Source organism: Serinus canaria, chromosome 5 (assembly GCF_022539315.1).
Source record: "Serinus canaria isolate serCan28SL12 chromosome 5, serCan2020, whole genome shotgun sequence".
Classification (NCBI taxonomy): Eukaryota; Metazoa; Chordata; class Aves; order Passeriformes; family Fringillidae; genus Serinus; species Serinus canaria.
Window position 1 is genome coordinate 6,238,169 of NC_066319.1, and position 19,320 is coordinate 6,257,488.

At 37.8% G+C, this 19,320-nt stretch overlaps 1 protein-coding gene across 1 annotated transcript in view; it reads left to right on the forward strand.

The window, feature by feature from the left end:
- Nucleotides 1–19,320, forward strand: part of SPON1 (spondin 1) — a 203,503-nt gene that overhangs the window by 18,895 nt on the left and 165,288 nt on the right. Inside the window, exon 3 of the mRNA XM_009097061.4 lies at nt 16,080–16,213. Within this exon, the coding sequence (XP_009095309.1) occupies nt 16,080–16,213 (134 nt within the window). The remainder of the gene's footprint in view (nt 1–16,079; nt 16,214–19,320) is intronic.

Genomic DNA, 19,320 nt, shown 5'->3' on the forward strand with positions numbered 1-19,320 from the left:
GACTCCTACTCCAAGTAGTTGTGCCTCTGGAAGAACCTGTTATTGGGAGTTACCCAAAGTGGAAATCTACAAACAAACAATCATTGAAAGGGGACAAGAAAACTTTCTTGTGAATAACTGTGTTCCTCAGAAGAGGGTTGTATTTTTTTTTTTTTTTGCTTATTTATCTCAAACCATCCCCCTTCTTCTCTGTTTTGTCTCCTTTTTCACTTGTGAGAAAAACTGAAAGTCATGTATTCAGTTTCACTTTTCTTATGGTTGCATAAAAGGCAGTATGTGAATGTACATAACATGTGCTGCAAAACCAGAATTTTCTGGATTAGGTACTTTTGGTTTCAATGGCTATAGGCAAGTGACTACTTAATGAATACTGATATAGGCAAGATATTTACACAAGCCATAATTATTGGGAATCTGTTGAACTTTTGGCACATAAATAAATTATTTTACCAAACAAATTCTCAAGCAATATTTGCCAGAAGATACTTTGTATTTTTAATGCATAGTTACTTTTGATTCTTAAAACACCATTGAAATTAATTTTGGGACAAGAATAAATGAAGAATAATGAAGAAATTCCCAATCCAGTTGCACAAAAGCTGATGTTTGGCTCTTGAGAATGCTTTTCAGAGTAGTCAGTAATTAGGAAGGGAAATTCCCTGCTGGTGTAGAGCTACCATTTTGTTCTCTGTTCCCTGCATTGTTGCTGCGGGTAGGGTTATTATGTAATCCCTCCTAAGCTCATCCTACCAGACTGCTCACTAATATGTAGGCTGTAGGTATAAATTGAAAAGCCTTCATCCTGCTTCAGTTTACTTCATAGATTGAACTGGGCTCCAATTATTCTCATCTATGAATTGAGGAACTATTGCTGCTCTTGCCTCTTTTATTTCTCCTTATGGGTGGGCACAGTTCATTTAACCTGCTTTTCTTTTCCAAAGAAACATTTAAAGAATGAGTATGGAAGAGGTAGCTTTGGTGCTTAGTGTTCTATAACTGTAATGATTGTATATCTTGATACAGTCAGTGGTATCACAGAGGTTCCTTAGGGCATTATCAGTGTTTATTCATTATTTGTCAGGCACACATCAGGGTTTTGTTCTCCTACAACCATTTACTCTCTTTTTTTTTTCTTTTTTTTTTCTTTTTTTTTTCTTTATTCCTCCTAATTTCAGCTGGATGAGTAAAGTTGACTCTGCTTTTATGAGAGACCTAATTATACCTGCTATTGCTCTCTTTAGCATATTTGTCACAAACTTACTTTAGCTAACAGACTGCTTTTAAATAGGAAGAAGACAGAGAAGAGGAGAGAGGGGACATAAAGTAGCAAACAAATAATGAAAATGGAAAAATGCTTTTCACTACACTCTCTCTTGAGCAATAGGTACTTTCCTAGGAAAATGAACCCCCTATTTTCTACCATTTCATGAGGAATGCCTTCTGGAAGCTTCAGGGAGGTATTTTAAATGCTTGCTAAGGCAGCAGTTTGCCTCTTATTGCTGTTCTTTTTGGTCTGGCTTCTCTTTACATGCTACTGTGGGAATCCCACATGGAGGAGTTAATGAAAAACCTCCAGTCAGTAAATCACCACCCCCTCACTAATCCTTCATGTTAAGCAAAACTGCCCACACATTGTGATAAATGTGATAAATTGTGATAAATCCCAGATTAAGATAATCATAAATGTTTTCTGTATTAGCTGCAGTGGGGTTTTTGACTGTGCAAAGTTTCTTGGCTTCCTTTGGAATCTTTCAGTAACCCAGTTTTGGTGTCCATAAAGATTGTACAAAGTGCTTCTATGAATTAGAATTGGGTTATGATATAGACACTGGCCTTATATAATGGCCTTAGCTTCAATACAATGCGTCCAAACAATCATTTCTTAGACATTGTGTAAGATTTCCCCAAAAGATGAAAAAGACACATATGGTAGCTTCTCAAAACTCTCTATTTGTCTATTTTTTCCCCTTTATTTCATCTGATGTTTCACTGATTACATTACTTGCAAAATGAATTAAACCCATGTTCTGAACAGCTAGCTTTGTGTGTGGTGTAGATGTTATTCCACTGGCAGCTTTTGCAGGAAGAACATTGTGTACATGGCAGTATGTTCTTAGGCTTCTGAACCCATTTGCCCTCTCTCTGCTGACTAGGAGAGAGATGTGGGATTTCCTCTTGGGAGGAGCAAACCTGATAAAACCTGTGGAACAGCTGGTCCTGGAGTTTCACCATTTCTGGTCATGTTTTTACATCTATACACATCATGTCCTCTAAAAACTTGGCCTGAGCCTAATAAGCTAAACTTGGATAAATATGGAAAGGAGTACTGCAGGAATAAAAACATGATGAACATGTAAAGGCAAGATAAAATGCTAAGCTCATTAAGATACTTAAGAAATTCTCTTGAATTTTGAGAAATCCTAGCTAAATGTTTTCCCAGTTAAATTTACTTAGTCTTGTCCTAATTATTCTCCCTTGTCAGTGCTCCACATTTGCACATTTATGGATAAAATACAGCTCTCAAATATTATTTTATATTATCTTTCTGATTAAGATTCCGAAGTTTTTAACATGAATTAACTTCCATAAATATTTTTTCCTGGAATGTGAATTTATGATATGCATTTTGCAGTAGATTAAGCATTGAAGGAACTTGCTCAAGATTACATATCACTTTTGAGGCATGACTAAACTTCAGGGGTTCTGCTCTTCACATGCAGTGTTCACCTCCCAAGTCAGGAATGTTTCAATAATCATCCATTTCCTTGCATATAAATACTGTCCATGCCTTAAATAACAAATGTTTGTTAAATGTGACCTTCCAATCATGAATGTGAAATATAATATAGAGATTTTAAAATAGGGGAGCACAGTCTAATTTTCTATATTTTGTAGGAACCATAAAAACAATTCCAGTAATAATAGCTGTTGTCCTGGTAGGTATCAAAAAGATAAGCAAATATTTCCTGCTACAGGATTAAAGTGATGAAACCCCTCCAAGTACTCTCTTAGCACTCTTAGCAGGCTTAGTCACTTAAACAAATAAATGTGTTTGGATTCATACCATGTTTTAGTTCTTCCTGTTGCTTGGCACAGAATCAGAAACAGCAACATTTACATGTATTTTGGATCACTAAACTGGATGGTGTAATGCCTACTGTGCTCTGTATAACATGGAAGTATTGTTTTTTGGGGTTTTTTTAAAGTGAAAATAAGAATCTCATCTATTAAATATGATTCCTCACGTTTAATTTTAATACTTCTCTAATTATTTCATATTCTAGAGATTAGCTGTCATTTATCAAGGGTTGGTATCTCCTGCAAATTAATTTTTATTTTACATGTGGTTGAACCATCACAGGAGCTGGTTTTCTCTTTCAGAACCAGGTTTTGTTTTTATTCTTTTTGCTCAAGTTGTTTTACAGTTGCATTCCTTATAGAATTATTGTCTCAAGTACCTGTGTAAAGTGTGTATCATTAGTCTCCAAAAGATGGAAAAACACAGAAAAAGAACAGATCTAGGGTGCTGATTTTGAGCTTTATACAGCTTTTTAAAGAAATTTATTGGGAATAATTCAGAATATTATTGAAACTATCAAATGCTTCTGAACAAACACTGGTGTGATTGATTATCCCTAACACCTGAGACACATTTCCTGCATCAACAAAATTCAGCTTTAGGAGTGAGAGATGGCTTGAGACTCCTCATGAGTTAGAGCTGACCTGCAGGGCAATATTCAGGTTCTGCCATGAAAATATGAGTTATTTCTCACTCTTCCATGCTCATGTGCTGCAGATGCTTAGATAGATGGGTTAGATTGTTTCTGCCCCTCATTTTATCTGAAATTCTCAGATAAAAACTTTCACAGTTACACACTTCAGATCCTCACATGGGAGTCAAGAAGAAAGGGACAGCTGTTTATATTCCTACACACCAACACTTAGCTCTTTGAGAAAGTGGTTTTGTCTGGGCTCATATTTGGTGCTACACTGTGTAAGTGTTTTGGAGAGAAGCACAGTGAGAAAATAAAGTCATCTTGCTGAAAGAAGTTTTGTTCCAGGTTGGAAGAACTACCTGTAGCAGATCAAGTGCAGGAAAAAAAGGCAAGGAACTGCAAAGATGCAATTTGTAATGCATATAAAAAATGAGAGCAGAAATTCATTGAATGCCTACTTCATAAAATCATGGAGCAGTGTAGGTTGGAAGGGACCGTGAAAGAGCATCTGATCCAGCCATTCATTTTTTGACCCTTGTCCAGCCACTTCTTGAAAACTTCCAGAGATGGAGAGTCTACCACGTTTTTGCGGAGGCTGTTCAACTGATTGATTATTATCACTGTGAATTTTTTTTTATTAGAATCATAGAAAATGCTGAGTTGCAAGGGACCCCCAAGAGAAAATTTATTTACCACCCTCTCGTTCTGTAATTACATAGATAGAATTTCTACTCATCCTAATGAAATTTCAAAGAGAACAACTTTATAATCTGGAAAAAACATAATCATCAGAATTAAATCCCTTTGAGATTGAGGTGGTGAAATCTGTGTTTTTTTCTAAATTTTTTGTTGTTGTTGTTGCCGTATGTATGGTAAGATGAAGGTACAATTTTTTAATTGGGAAGGCTACCGACAGCCACAAAATTGACACATAAAAAGAAAACTGTTATTTCAAAACAAAATGTGCCAAAGCAGCAGCAGCTAAAAACTCAGTCTAATGCTTTTATATAAGGTTCCTCTGAAGGTTCAGTAATCAGCTGCCCTTTATGCTGCCTGTCTTGGAAATTAATTTAGAACATGTAAAAAATGTCAGAAGCAGATTTAACAAAATCACTGCCTTTTATTATTTGGTTTTAAAAAATTGTTTTATGCCAAGCTCTTGACAAAATTCATGGCCCATGTGTAATATAGAAATACCAGTAAGTGAACATTCAGTGTGTGGCCCTGAGATTAGCTCAGTTATTACAGTGTTGATCTGTGTATAAGTAGAATTTGAGACACTGCCATTTCATTTTACAGCTCTATTTTTAGAATAGTTCAATTTGCAGAGACATTAAGAATTTTATTAGAAACCTTTACCAAACTTCTTTATTATTCAATTTTTTTTTTCAGAATCCCTTTTTGCATGATTATTTCCTCTAGAAATGGGGAAAATAATATATCATGGGGAAATACATTGCTGTATTCAAGACAATAGAAAACCTCTTCAGAAAAAAAAAAAGCCCCAAAAGTGAACAAAACCACTGACACACAGCCTCACACACAGACTCATGCAACCACTGAAGCTTTTAGTTACTTTTCTATTGCTCATCACTGTTAGGTTCCCATAATGAACACTTAGTGCAAGACACTGATCGAAAAAGTGTCTAAACCATGTTTTAATTTTTAGTCTCAGCGTTTAACAGACTTGGACTTCAGACAGCATTTGAGGAGAGCTTACCAAACTCTTGAAAAAGATCTGTTCTGCCCACAAGAGTCTCCTTTTTGCCAAATATGGCTTTAATATTGTCTGAATGCAATGCGTCTTTCTGAATCAGAATCCTCTCATTCTGGAAGGGAGAAAGCAGAACTTTTTGATTTCTTGGAAATTCATGGCCTGAAGGTTTAATTTGCTGGAAGGGTGCTCAAGGTAACAAGAAATTTGGCTTTATAAAGTGACAGGCTGGGGAATTGATGGTCGGTAGAGGATATAATCTGTGATGCCCTCTAAGGGAGGGAGGAATTGGAGAAACTGTGCATTACATTCATCAGCATATCAAAAGAATGAGGAGCCAGAGCCTGGATTATTCTTTCTTGAATGTGTCTGGTGTTCAGGCACACATTCACATGCACAAAAAAAGTGTGGTGGCTTTACAATTGCTCACAGCTCCTGTCAGATCTGCCAGAAGCCTCTCCTGACTTCCTGCAGCTCTTCCGCACCAGCAGCATCCCTGACCCAGCAGTGGGTGCAAATTGTTCAGCAAAGGATTTGAGAGCTTTTTTAAGGAGGCAAATGCCTTCTTAAGTTTATCTGTATGAAGCCTGTAGTTCCAGATCACTGGAATTTCTGCTGTAAATGTGGTTTTAGTACTGGATTAAGTCTCTCAGAAGTAGATTATGTTCTGTACACAGTCATCCAAAAGCCGTGAGAATTTGTGTGGCGTGGGCTTGAGCTGGGTTGGGATGTATATTTTGTATATTTTGGCACTGAGACACTCAGGAGGAGCATGAAAAGTACATGTGCCAGAGCTGCTGATGCTTTAAAGCTCCAACACTGAGCAGGACAATAATGCTATTGAAAGTATGTATTTTCTGTAATCCTTAAATCCCTTCTTAAGCCAGGAGCTCCAAGCGAGGTAGCTATTCTTGGCACCACAGTCATAGTGCTGAGTTGTGTAATATTTTCTACAATGAAGGTTAAATGAAAAGCCTGAACAAACTAAGAGACTGAGAAATGCTGAAATGTGCAGACTCACATTTTACTATGTATTTCAAATGACCTTCATCAATTCTGGCGTTCCTAAGAGCAGAAGAGGCAATTCCTTTGTACTTTCCTGCCTCTTGTCACACTGTATTGCAGAGAAGTGCCATCTCTACAATAATATTTTATTGATTATATTATGTATTGATAATAATGTATTGATTATTTTAGTAGAGAAGCCCCCTCTACCCTTAAGCCCATGTTGCATTTTTTACTCCACAAAGTCCTAATTAGAAAAGGCTCCTTTGGCTGGCAATTAATGCTTTAAAAAAATGGCATAGAGAGAATGGCTGGGGAAGAAAGCAGTCCCTTATCATCCCTCTGCAGGGAAGGGAGCACCTGATACACAGAAAGATGCCTAGAGTGCTCAAGCTATATATGTTGTTTGACCAGCCACTATAAAATTTCTTCCTTATCAGATCTTTTACATGCCTCCTTAAATTTAATATTCCTTTTTCTTTGATCAACTGGTGTTGCAACTGCATTCTTATCTGGGATTTTGTTCCTGAAATAAAAATGGCAGCTCTCGATTTTTAAATTGAATTGACAACAAGCTTGGATTTCCTTGCCACAGAAATGTAAATGAGAAATGACAGTGTGAGCAAAAGATAAGATCCATGTCTTCTTCTGTGTGAGTCCACAGAAAATATTTCTCTGGCACCCACATTACTCATGCATTGCTCATTATGGGGCTAGAGATGTTGGTAACATCCAACAATACAAGAAAGATAATCCTATCAAAGGATAAGAGTGTAATTAATTTCAAATGGCAGAGACACCTCATCAGTATCATTTAACACCAACTTTATGAAACTGCTGTACTGCAGTAATTAGTCACTAACGATTCTCTCCAGCCCATGTGCTTTGTTCTGATAGGAAGGTCACGTTTCCTTGACTTCCCATAGCCAAGCTTTCTAGAACTGATAATAAGAATGGTGGATTTAGGATTGGATCATGCCTTCTCTCAAGTATTGTTGCATTATGAACGTGAGAGCGTACTTTTTTTTCCTTACTTAAATTTTTTAACTGTTTGAGTGCTTGAAGCTTATTTTCAGGGTGAACAGAAGTTCTGAACCACTGAATTAAAAATATGTTATTGACTGGCCTTGAATGGTGACTGGAGGTCCTTACATTAGTGGGTATGAAATATTAGTATGAATATAATTAGTAAGTATGAAATATTTATTAGTCACAGTGGAGGCACATTCCTTCAAGCATTCGTCAATGGCATTTTTGTGCAAAAAATTCTGTGCATTGACAGGAGCAAAGAGATGTGGGCTCAGGCAGATAATGACAGTCACTTCAGAAATTGAGTAAAATCCTGGTACTGGTATGAAAAGTTTCACATTGTTTTGATGAATTAAGAATGTGCTGACAAGGTTTTAATTTGCATTCAGCAAAAATTAAAATGCTGAATTTTACTCACAGCAATTAAGGAGTCCTTCAGCTTTCCACACACATGTCCATAAACATAATTCTTCTTGATCCTGAATTAGTTGTGCCAGATACTGAGCACTCTGCATCAAACTTTTTAATGGCTTTAAACTGAATGCTTAGCATAAGGCCTGGAAGTTGATTTAGGTCCACATTTATAAATCTTTGGTTTTTGCTGAGATTGACAGAATCTGAATGAATTCTTCACCATGTGGATTTGGAAAATGTGTTTGAAACGTGCTTTATGCATTACTAGAGTTTGGTTTAAGTGTATGTGCCCTGGTTCAAGACAACACAGAAGGCCAAGTCTGGGGAGGAAGCTCAGAGCCCTATTTGGTCCCTTTTCAAACAAGGGTGATCAGAAATAAATGCAAAAAGGAGTTCTCTTATTTGTTTTTGATTGAACATTTAAAAAAAGTTCTGTGTTAGCACTCCTAGAACTGATGCAATTGCAGTCCTGGACTAGCAAGCCAATGCTAGAAGGAATTCTTAATATTTTGGGGAAACATTTTGGTCTCTTGTCTCCAGAGGAAAAAACAGCCAAATATTAACCTTTTTAATGGATTTTATTGATTTTCACAATTTTTTGGGGGTGGGAAAACTTGTCATCCAGATAAAATTTCCAGGTTGAAGGAGACATGCATCATGAATAGAAAAAGGATTTATACTTGGATGGGGAGGAGAAGGTTCAGGTGTCTGAGCCATTAGAACACAGATTCCACCAGAGAGGTTTGTACCCTAAAACATGCTTCTCCACACAGCACCAGTCTCCTTCAGGACAAATTTCACTCAGCCTCTTTTGTTGCTTGCATCTGCTCTGTAAAATGAGTGTAAAACACTTCACTAGACCAGCAGGGACGACGCTGGCTCTGTAACCTGGGGGGAAAGTCATCAAAATAAACAGAGCAGAGAGTTAAAGACACATCAGTGCTTTCCATTAGCTGAGTGCCAAGGCATTGTTTCCCCTTGGTTCAGCACCTATGTGAAGTAGAACAGTTCAGAAAAGAGGCTGGCTGAAGGCTCCTCATTGTGTAAAACTTTCCACTGACAGTGAACAGCCCAATTCAGAATGGATTTGTGAACTTACACCTTCTATCTCACAAGCAGAGTCTTCAGTGCTGGTCCCAGAGCACACTCTAATAGCAAGTCTCAGCTTTTTACAGGATATATAAGAGAAATAACTAAATAAGTTTTGTCTTCGGATCCCACTATGCAGCCAAATGAAAATATAAACAAATTCTTTACAAACTATGTGTCTTTTTTTTTTTTTTTTTTTTTTTTTTTTTTTGTACTTTTAAATTTCCTTTTAAATTTATCATGCCACAATCCCTGGAGACACTGAAAAAGGACTCTGGTGTAGAAGATGTGGTCCTCAAACTGCAGCAGCTCTGCCAGATTTGTTTTTGCGCTGCTTCCTGGCTTCTGTGAGCATCAATGCACTGAGCTGGGCGATCTTTGATAGAATTTGGCTGTTCTTTCCATGAAAGCAAGACAAAGGCTTGGTACACAGGGGGCCACTCCAACTTTATTTCTTCTATGGACTTCCCTGGCTTAAAGTCTAGTTGACTCTCTAAGCTACTTTTCCATTTAATTTGAGGAATTGGCACATCACAGAAGAGACTGAAGGTCTGGAATCTCAGGTTTAATCTCTTCGTAAAGAAATCCTGTTTATGAAGCCTGAGAACAACTGGAGGTGTGACAAGCTGTTAGGGATCATAAGTAAGTTATCATAGGACATTTAATATATTGGTTTGAAAAAAGGAGCTCAGTGTCTGCATCCCTGCTTCACTACACTGGCGTGGTTTGGGAAGGGTTGCTCAACAGTCCAACTCACGTCTCACTTCCAGTCCAGGGTTGTGTGCACATTGCCTTGCTTTATATCACTTTCTTTTATGAGGCTGCAAAAGCATTTTGTTCTTTAAACAACTTCCCAACGCTTTTTTATCTGTCTAGAAAATCAGATTAGAAGTCTCTCTTTAATGTGAGGTAGCTGATTGCGTTACAAATATCTGGATATAGTGGTGGGAAAAACATTTAGGATTTAACAACAGTTTTCTCACTTTGCAGAAAAATGTGTGTATTATGAGTGAAGCCTCCTAACTGTACAGACTGAACAAGAAATACACAAAATCCTTAAACTTTTACTTCTTTCAAGTGATTTTTATCTAAAAATTGTTGATTTCTATACAGTATCCCCTTCAGCAAGCAATGTTTCTCCCAGGCTAAAGCGCTTGAGACATCATCTATCAAAGTCTATTTTTTTACCAGATTGGAGTAGTGGCTATTTTTTGCCAAATAAATAATGTTCACACTGAAATAGTTTGACAACAGAACACTGAGCATTAAAAATGTCTCTGTGGAAGTATTCCACACAGAGAAGCCTGCATGGATCTTTGTTGGGGGTTTCTTGTAGTTATAACTCTTATCTGAAGTGAGTGTGTTAGTTTTGTCATCTTGGAAGGGCTGTTGACACTCTGATCTCTCCATTATGTGGGAGACAGAAATAAGAAATCCATGAGAGCCCTAAGTGGCAGTGCTCCATAGTTTTTTTTCTTTTTTTTTTTTTTTTTTTTTTCCAATATTGGATTTAATTCTCCATAGTTGCTGTTTTGGGTTGGCCAGAGGACTAATGCTGACTCTGTTCCCAAGGGGCTGCTAAGGGTCGTCACTGCACAGCCTTCCTCTGTGTCCCCATCATCCTCAGTGGTTGTGACTGTTTTAAGGCTGCAGTAGGACAGCTCTGCTTCCTAAATCTTGGAACAGAGTTTTTGAAGTAAAATATCTTAATTTCCATTTTACAATCATAAAATTTACTCTTTTTTCATCTGCTATTTCATGCTTCCTAATTTAAACTGTGCTTAGACCATAAAACCCCTCTCATTTCATAGAAAAGCAAATCCATTTCTTTAGCTAATGCCTGAATAAAATGAAAAACCTGTAACCCACAAATGAATGTATTTGAATTGGTCAGCACAAAGTCTGACCTCAGTAAATTTACTGTAGATTTAGGTCTAACTTGATTAAATTGTACATCAAAGTGGGCGAAAAGTCCTGTTTCTTTGAGCTAAAATTTTCAATCTTTCCCAGAATCCATACATATAATTTTAAATACTCTAAATCTGCTGTGTAGAGTGGACACCAGGCAGTGAAAATGAAATTAAGCCATTTGCCATGCAAGGCACAGTGACTCGTTGCTTTTGTACAAAACATCACACAGAGTTCCTTTGCACAATTTCCTGGTGCTGGTGGCCCTGGGGCTGTGAGTAATTTGTATGCTCTGATGCCAGGGTACTCTCTTTGGCAAGAGCCAGCTGGGTCACTGTGAGTCTTTGTGTGCCAAGGCGTGAAAATCAAGTGCAATGTTCAAAATAATACCCAGTTTCTGGTGAGTGTTGATGGAGAGTACTGGATGTGCTAAGTTAGAATATTTGAAGGGATTTCAAAAGATGGTAGAATTTGTAAAGATTTTGTCTTTCTCCTGCTGGAAATTAGTGTTTGCAAATTGCTTTTTAAATATGAAATGAAAGAATTTTCCTTAGTTGCAATAATTGCTTAAAGTAAATTACTGATAGAACCGAATGTGGTTTATAGCTATGAGAACAATGACAGCTTTCTGTGCCTGGTAAAGTTTTTCTGTTAGAGATGATAAAAATAATGTTATCTGGGAAAAGCTGGATTATCTACCAACCCCTCTCCCCAGTAATGAGTCTGATAAAGTCAATTTACCAAACTGTTTTCACAGAGATGTCACTTTCGACCTTCAGCCCCTTCTAAGTGACTAGTTAGATGAAAACTGCCTCAAATCACAAAAGTCTGTGCTCATTCATCTCTTGAGTTTTACTGACAGCATCAACTTAATTGGCCATTTTAACTTTAGAAGCGTAAGTCTTCAGTGCAAGCTTTATAATTCAGCACGTTAGAGCTTTAAGTTAACTAAGACTGGTTCTGAAGAAAGAAAAATATGCAGTATGACATTATACATTTACTAAATCCTGTCAAGCTACTGTCATCTGTTTCTAGCAATACACATAATCTCTTTACTCTTTTCATACATACTAAGGAAAGAAGAAATAGCTATTTTTTGTTAAGCTTCCCATAGCTAGGCTTGGGCAGGAGAAGCTGTTTGGTATGAAAGCTGGTGGTGTGTAGTGCTGCATCTTTACTGCCCTTCAGGCTCCTGTCACCCTGAGCGGCTTTATTTCTCGTTTTGTTTGAGTTACACCTTGAAACAGACCCTGCAGCAGCCCTGCAGACCCTGCCTGCCCTGCAGGAATAAAAGACCTCAGGTTTGTTTGGGCTGCAGAGCAAAACACTGCAGATTCTTGATAGCAAAAATATTTTTCCTCAGTTAATGATTACAGAACTAAAATTGATTTCTGATCAATTTCTGGCAACTTTGTGTGAGACCTATGTTAAGTTTGTGCTAGAAGTTATCAGAACACAGTGATAATCTACAGGTGTATTTTTGCACTGCCTTCCTTCAATAAATCTGCACTTTTCACAGTGCTTCAGAGTAACCCTAAACCTTATCAGACCCTAACCTTTATCAAATCCTAGCCCTAATCTTTCTCATGCAGCCTCAGCCTTGTGATGCATTGCTAAGGATGGCCAGAGCGCCCAGCAGTGCTAAGGGGTTCTGTACAACCTTGAACCCCGGTCTGTACCAAGACTTGCTACTGACACTGCATAAAACATCCCATTTCTGATTCTTCTGGTTCTGAGCACAGACTCTGAGACAAATGCTGTGTCCTTTAGTCAGAAATGTGGTTGTGTGAAGCATATCTTTGAGGTAAGGTTTTTAAACTGACTTTGTACATAATTAATTTTACGTTCCGTATAATAAGCGCTGTTCTAGATTAATCCCTTAAGGCCAAATATTATTGCTGTTACATAGACCCAGTGTTCTTTTTTATAATTGGAAAGTTTCCTCAAGGAGAGGACAGTTTTGCAACATTCATATTAGCTCCTCCAAGGAAGAAATCTGCCCATAAAGATGCTTATCTTGTGAACTTTTAGCTGTGTCCTTTTTTTTTATTTTCCTGTAATTTTTCTCCAACATGTGGGTAATTTGCTGGCCCATTCTTGAAAGTGTAAGGCTTCCCATTAGAGATAACCTGCGGTTTAGAAGCTGTAATTTTGCAAATGCTGCGTTTTAATCTGCGTGCCTTTTCCCTGCCAAATCCTTCCTTCACACCTATGTGGTCTGACTTAATGCCAGAAAAAAAATCAGGATTATATTACATGTCTCTTTTTTCCCCCCAAAGTTGGCCAGGATACTATTGCTTTTCTCCTACATGGGAGTGTAATAATATAATCCACTGCTCTAAAATATCATGTCATTTGTAATCCTGGAGTATAAATCAGGTTTCCTTTCTTATCACTCAGAGAGAAAGTTTTTATAAATAATAGGACCTCCACGGATACAGAAAGAACCACCCCCCCATCTTTATAACAAATATATTTGAGATAGTTTATCTGAAATCCTAGAATTTTAAAAATTCTTGTGTTTATTTTATATGGTAAAATGGCTTTCTCTAAACATCTCAAAATCAACTGGCATTTGAGCCTTTCCAAATGATTTAGGAGTTCTGTACTTCATTCTGTCAACATCAGGAGCCTTTACTGGGAAAGCTTCTGTCCAATTTTTCTTCAAAGGAATGCTTTTTGGAAGACCTTATGATGTTAAGCTCAGTGTTTTCCAGTAGACAGTCATTGCATAAGCCTTCTGCTTTTATGGCTAGTGATACAGGAAATCATGATGTAGCCTTGGGGCTCAGCCACTTCCTGTTCTTCCAGGATCATTCTCTAAAATGCAAACAGAACTTTCTAATTAGTTTATTATAGAAATACTTGAGAAAACCCTTTACTTGGTAATTTGAAGGAATTAGATCTGCAGTAGAAGTGCAAAAACCATTCTGTGTTCATTTGCTGCAACTGGAACAAGGATGTGCTTTAGTGTAATGGCTGTCTAAAATCAAGTTTCAGTTTCTGCTTTTGCGGGCAAATAATAAATTTGGCTTGTAAGAACTACTCACAACTCCTTCCTTTGGTTGTTTGATTTGGTTTTGTAGTTTCTTGTGATTCCATTCACTTTCGGGGAAAAAGCAGGTTGGATTCAACTGGAATAAGAATTTATTTAACATGAAAATGCATATGGGTAGGCCTACAATGAGGCCTGTTGGAGGAATGATCTTATGGTCTTGTTAAATAAAATAATGGTTTTGTATTTGGAGAGCACCAATTCATTTCAGTTGGGCTTCTCAAGAAATATTCATTGGTAGAACATGTGCCAGGCAAGAGCTCAGACAGACTGGGAACAAGTTTCATTGGTCATTGTGGAATAGCTTGCATCTGATCAATCCTATTCATACTTACATGTAATTACATAATTTTGACCTGAATTAAACATACCTTGCTTCTGGCAAGGTAGCCAGTGTAATTTGTACAGTAATTTGTAATATTTCCATTTTTTAGAAAAGCTGTCCTTTTAAAGAACATTCTGACAACCTCCTAAGAGCCTTTTCAATAGGAATTGCCATGCTTTTGTATAACATGCAATAGTGTTTCATTGTGTATGAGATGGTATAAAATCATTCATTCTTCTTCTCAGGGCTGCCACCAAAATTGGGTTTTGATTGTGAATGGATTGCTGTGAGATAAGGATAAAAGGTCAATTGATATGGTCCTGAATAACTGAGACAACCTTTCTGAGAGATGAGCAGGCAGTTTTATTTATTTATTTCACTGATGCAGGAATAAGGCAGATGAAATAAGAACAGTTGGTGGCCGAAACTGAATTGTTGGTCAGGGATTTCTTGGTGCTCAACTTACACCCATTAAATTGTATCCTGCAGAAGTAGAAACTCTGCAGACAGCTTAAGCCTCCACTGGATCCCACACTTCCCACTGCTTCCTGTTAATTAAAACCCAGCAAATGTGAACATTGTGTTTGCTTACACAGATTCCACAAAGCGTTAAAAAACTTGAGGCATGGTAATGGCTTTAAATTTAAAACTCATTAGCCACTGCCCTCTTGACCAGCTAAAGAGAGTTTCTCAGCACTCCTCTGGGCCCGCACCACTTCATTCTGCCATAGAAATATAGAAATGTTTGTTGGCTTAGCTAAAAATGTTTGGGAATGGTGGCAGTATCCTTGGGTGAGATAGGGAGGATGCCCACTCACTAAAAGCAGATTTGGCTCAATTAAAGATATTTCTTCTCTTTTTTTAGAATGCAAAGAAGATTTTTCTTTTTTTTTTTTTTTTTTTTTTGTCAAAACACTTGTTTAATCTTATGTTTGCTGCCAGATGATTTGATTCTTTTTTATAGTTTAATTGGTAAAAGTGTATGTTTTTGTGTGTGTGTGTGTGTGTGTGTGTTAGAACCAGGATTCTGAAAAAGCCCCTTCAGAGCTGAATCTTGCCACAAATTTATAAATACAGCTTTTTTTCTCAAAATGGTATGGTTTGCAATTCATTGCCTGAATGCTGACCCAATGCTGTGTGAATTGTGGCTTCATCAAATGAAACAGGACCGCTGAGCATTTTTGAGAGAAATTTTGCAATATCAGAGCATTGCCTGTTCCCAGATAAAACTTAGTTCCTGATGAAATGTCTTTGAGATCTGATGAACAGAAGGCTTAAAGAGCAATCCATGAAACACATATGCAGTGTTAAAGCTATTTTGACATGACACCTTTGAGTAAAATCCTTGGAACACCAGTTCCAAAACTGCCTCTCTGGCTTTTGACTTGTACCATTTAAACTTTTCTGTTAACCATCAATCAATAAAAAAAAAGCAAAAATAGCTCCAGTTTGGACTAAATAATGGAATCCAAATCATCTGAAATGATGAATATTTTATGATTTCCAGTTCATTAATATTTACAGGAACCTCCAGTAATCAAGATCCACAAAAAAAAAAAAAAAAGATTATTTGTAGCGATGCTCTGAAAAACCTGAATTCTCTTTACCCCAAACTGACTTATTCTTCTGTCTTTATTTTGTGAACTTTTGGTCTTCATTTCAGTCTGCATGTTCTGCAAAAATTCACTGAAGTTGTGCTGAGCTAAGCACAGAGAATTATAAATATTCCACTCAAAGAAAGCACGAACTGACAAAACACACATGGAAGGCATTGGCCATTCAGGTCCTTATCTTTTTCCTGTTCCTCTCCTTACATTTCCCTAGATCATAGATGAAGAAGAAACCCAGTTCATGAGCAATTGTCCTGTTGCTGTGACTGAGAGCACACCCAGAAGGAGGACACGCATCCAGGTGTTTTGGACAGCTCCTCCCACTGGGACAGGCTGTGTCATCCTGAAGTAAGTATTTTAAAGCATATTAAGGTAAAATTCAGTTAATAAGTTGAATATTTATTGTAAACAATGGAGTTCTTAATTCTTTTTTCTCTTTGGACACGTTTTACTAAGTTTGGTTGTACTTGCAGGGTGAAACGTTAGCAATTGAAAGCCTCAATGTTCAAAAAGAAGTCCAAGCCTTCAATAACCATTGAGTCAGCAACCTTAATTGAACTTGTTAGCCTTTAGTTGCACATAAAAAAAACCCTAAAAGTCCTTAATTTTTAAGATCAAAGTTGCATTCCTCTGGTGGGTAAAAAACATGCTCTTTGTTGAGATGAATAATAAAAATGTTCTGCAAAGTCATGATTGTCTAAATGGACCTTTTTTCAGAAAAAACAGATCTATTTATTTAGAAGTGAATGCTTTCATTTTAGGCCTAGTGATCATTTTCTGATATTTTACTATTATTACACACTCGTATGTGTAATCATGCTTTTCAAGCAGTAAATAAAGATAACTCTATGTATGTTCACTTTGATTTAGGGTCACTCATTAGTCTGCAGAACTAAAGAGTGCTAGAGAAATGCTGTCCTGTCTCTTAAGACTTTGTTTGCTGTATTTAATTGGACATATTGGTCAAATATTCATGGGCAATTGGGATTCCTTTGCTTGTTTTGAATCCATGTCTGGGAGAAGCCTTAAAAATTGCTAAGATGTGCCCTGGAGAAGTATTTCAAAGAGGCTTTTCAGTGATGGGGATAGCAACTTTTAGGCTTTTAAGGAAATGCTATCACAAAGGTTCTGCTGAAGATAGTTCAGACCAATCTAGGAAAATGTTTTATTAGAACTGAAATTGATTTCTGGACAGGCTGTGAAATTGCCACTAGCAAAAATGGTTTGTGTCTGCTTTCCTTTTACCCTGTGCTTCACTTCTCCTTCTGCTGATGGGCACGAGACAGACACTGTACTCTTCCACATCTCCGAGGGTTGTCTGGTCTCAACTCTGGCTGTGGAACAGTCTCGGATCATTGGCAGGGTATTTTTACTCACTGTCTCTTGGTTTCAGTATGATAATTTAAAGAATCCCCTGCTTTAGTGTGTACTAAAGCAGCTCAAGAATACACGTAGTCTTTTCTTGAGCTCAGTACAGACAAAAGTACATTAGGCTGAAACAAAACCTGGAAATAAGTTTGGTAATGTTTATAGACAGAATTTTTTGAGTGTTCCTTTGGCAATCCAGAAGATTCCTTGAGTGTTGCTGAGCTTTTTATCAGTAAAGCTCCTTGGTCTTCCCCCCAGGTAGCTGCATAACCATTATTGCTTAGGGTGCTTGCTATTTAAGTTAATTAATAATATGGTGATGATGCTTTATATGGCTTTTAAAAGAGACAAGATTTAAACTTTAATCCAGTAATGATATTAAACAACAAAAGTTGATAGATTTATTTTTTTTCCCATTACTGTCCTAAATAGAATTGCCATTACAAAAAAAAGTAATAAAAAAAATTAACTAAGATCTGTGTTTTTCTCACTGAAACTTAACACAACTGTGGCTGAAGTCAGTTCAGGTTATGGCAGAAAAGGAATGCAGTAAAGTACCACCAACTGCAGGATCTTGAAAAGTGTTTCTTCTCTCTCCTCACTGCTAAGCAGGTCATACTGGATGTTCAACACTGATTCGTTTCTGTGAAGTACTTGGATTCTTTCAGAAAAGTCAAGAGAGGCTCCAAAATGTAACAGTCAGAACTGCAGTTCTGATGTTCTGCACATGAAAATATGAAATTGCCGCTGCCTCAGAGAGTCTGCAGAGGGAACCTGTGGCTTACAACCCTCTCAGGCTGCTGGATGTGCATCAGTGAAAGTTGAAACTCTGAAGTGCCAATGAAGTGCTAGATTAGCGGACTGGTACCAGCTCCCAGAACCCATTTGGGAAAACAAAAGAGCAGCTTGGAAATACAGATTCTAGGAAAAGGAAAAATTTTGGTGGTTATGACCACCTATTTACAGTGTGCTATGGGTGTCTGGTGTGAGTGTGTGCTGCTGAAAAGTGGAAGGTAGTTGTTAAGTGCCTTTCAGGGAAAATTAAATGAGAAATAGGAGTTTCCTCACAATGAATGCTTTGTTGACCTCAGAAGGTATAGTACAGCTCCATGCCCAGGACTGTTTAAAGAAACACTGACCATTATTGAGAGTTGCTGATGCCAGAGATGAACCTCAAAATGTGGCATTTGTTTGTGCTGCAGTGCAGCCCTCCATGGGCCCATGCATGACAATCACTCCTGGCATTAAAAACATTTAAATTTTCTCTTTTGCGTGTAAAGATTTGGTGGCATCTGAGTTAGAGTTTGTATTTAGCCTTCTTCACAAACCTTCTTTATGGTCCACTGCCATAGAACAGAATGGAAACTTTGGAAATTATTTGGAAATATTTATTGGAACATCAGCATTAGAAATATTTTTTCAAGATTATTCTAGACGATAAAAGAAAAAATCTAAAAGCAAATATTGTTTTGAAGAGTGTCGTGGTTTGAGAGGAAGTGAGTTTTTTGGGATGCTGTGGTCAAACCAATAGGTGCTCAGATTTGAATACTGGCACTTGGTTTGGCTACTGAGGACATAGATATGCCTCTGAGAACACAGGGGGTTAAAAGCTGTGACCTACCGGGGGGGAAAGTCTCTTGGCTACAGACCTCCCCTGCCTGGCTCCGAGATGGGACCGGGGAGGGGAAGCCATGTGGCCGGAGGAGGTAGGCCGGGCTTTGGGCAGAGAAAGGGAGGTGAAGGCCCCTGCAAGACCGAAGGGTGGAGTAACCCTGAGAGACATCGGGCAGCACCCCCCCCCAGGAGAGAGAGAGAAGGAGAGCTTGTGTCTGTGCCTGTGCCACCTTGAAAATTTGATAGCACGGTCGGAGTGAAGGAGAAGGGGGGGTGTTGGTGCCAGCAGGGCAGCCGTGGGAGTTCTGGACAGGCAGAGCCTGAGACTTTTAACCCTTTTCTTGAATGCTGGAAACCTTGCAAATGCTGATTCCTCCTGGAGTTGAAGGAACTCCAGATAGAGATGAGATAAGAAGAAATGGGCCATGAGAGAAGCTGAAAAGAATCTTGGGTGGGAGGAGATGATGGAGTAG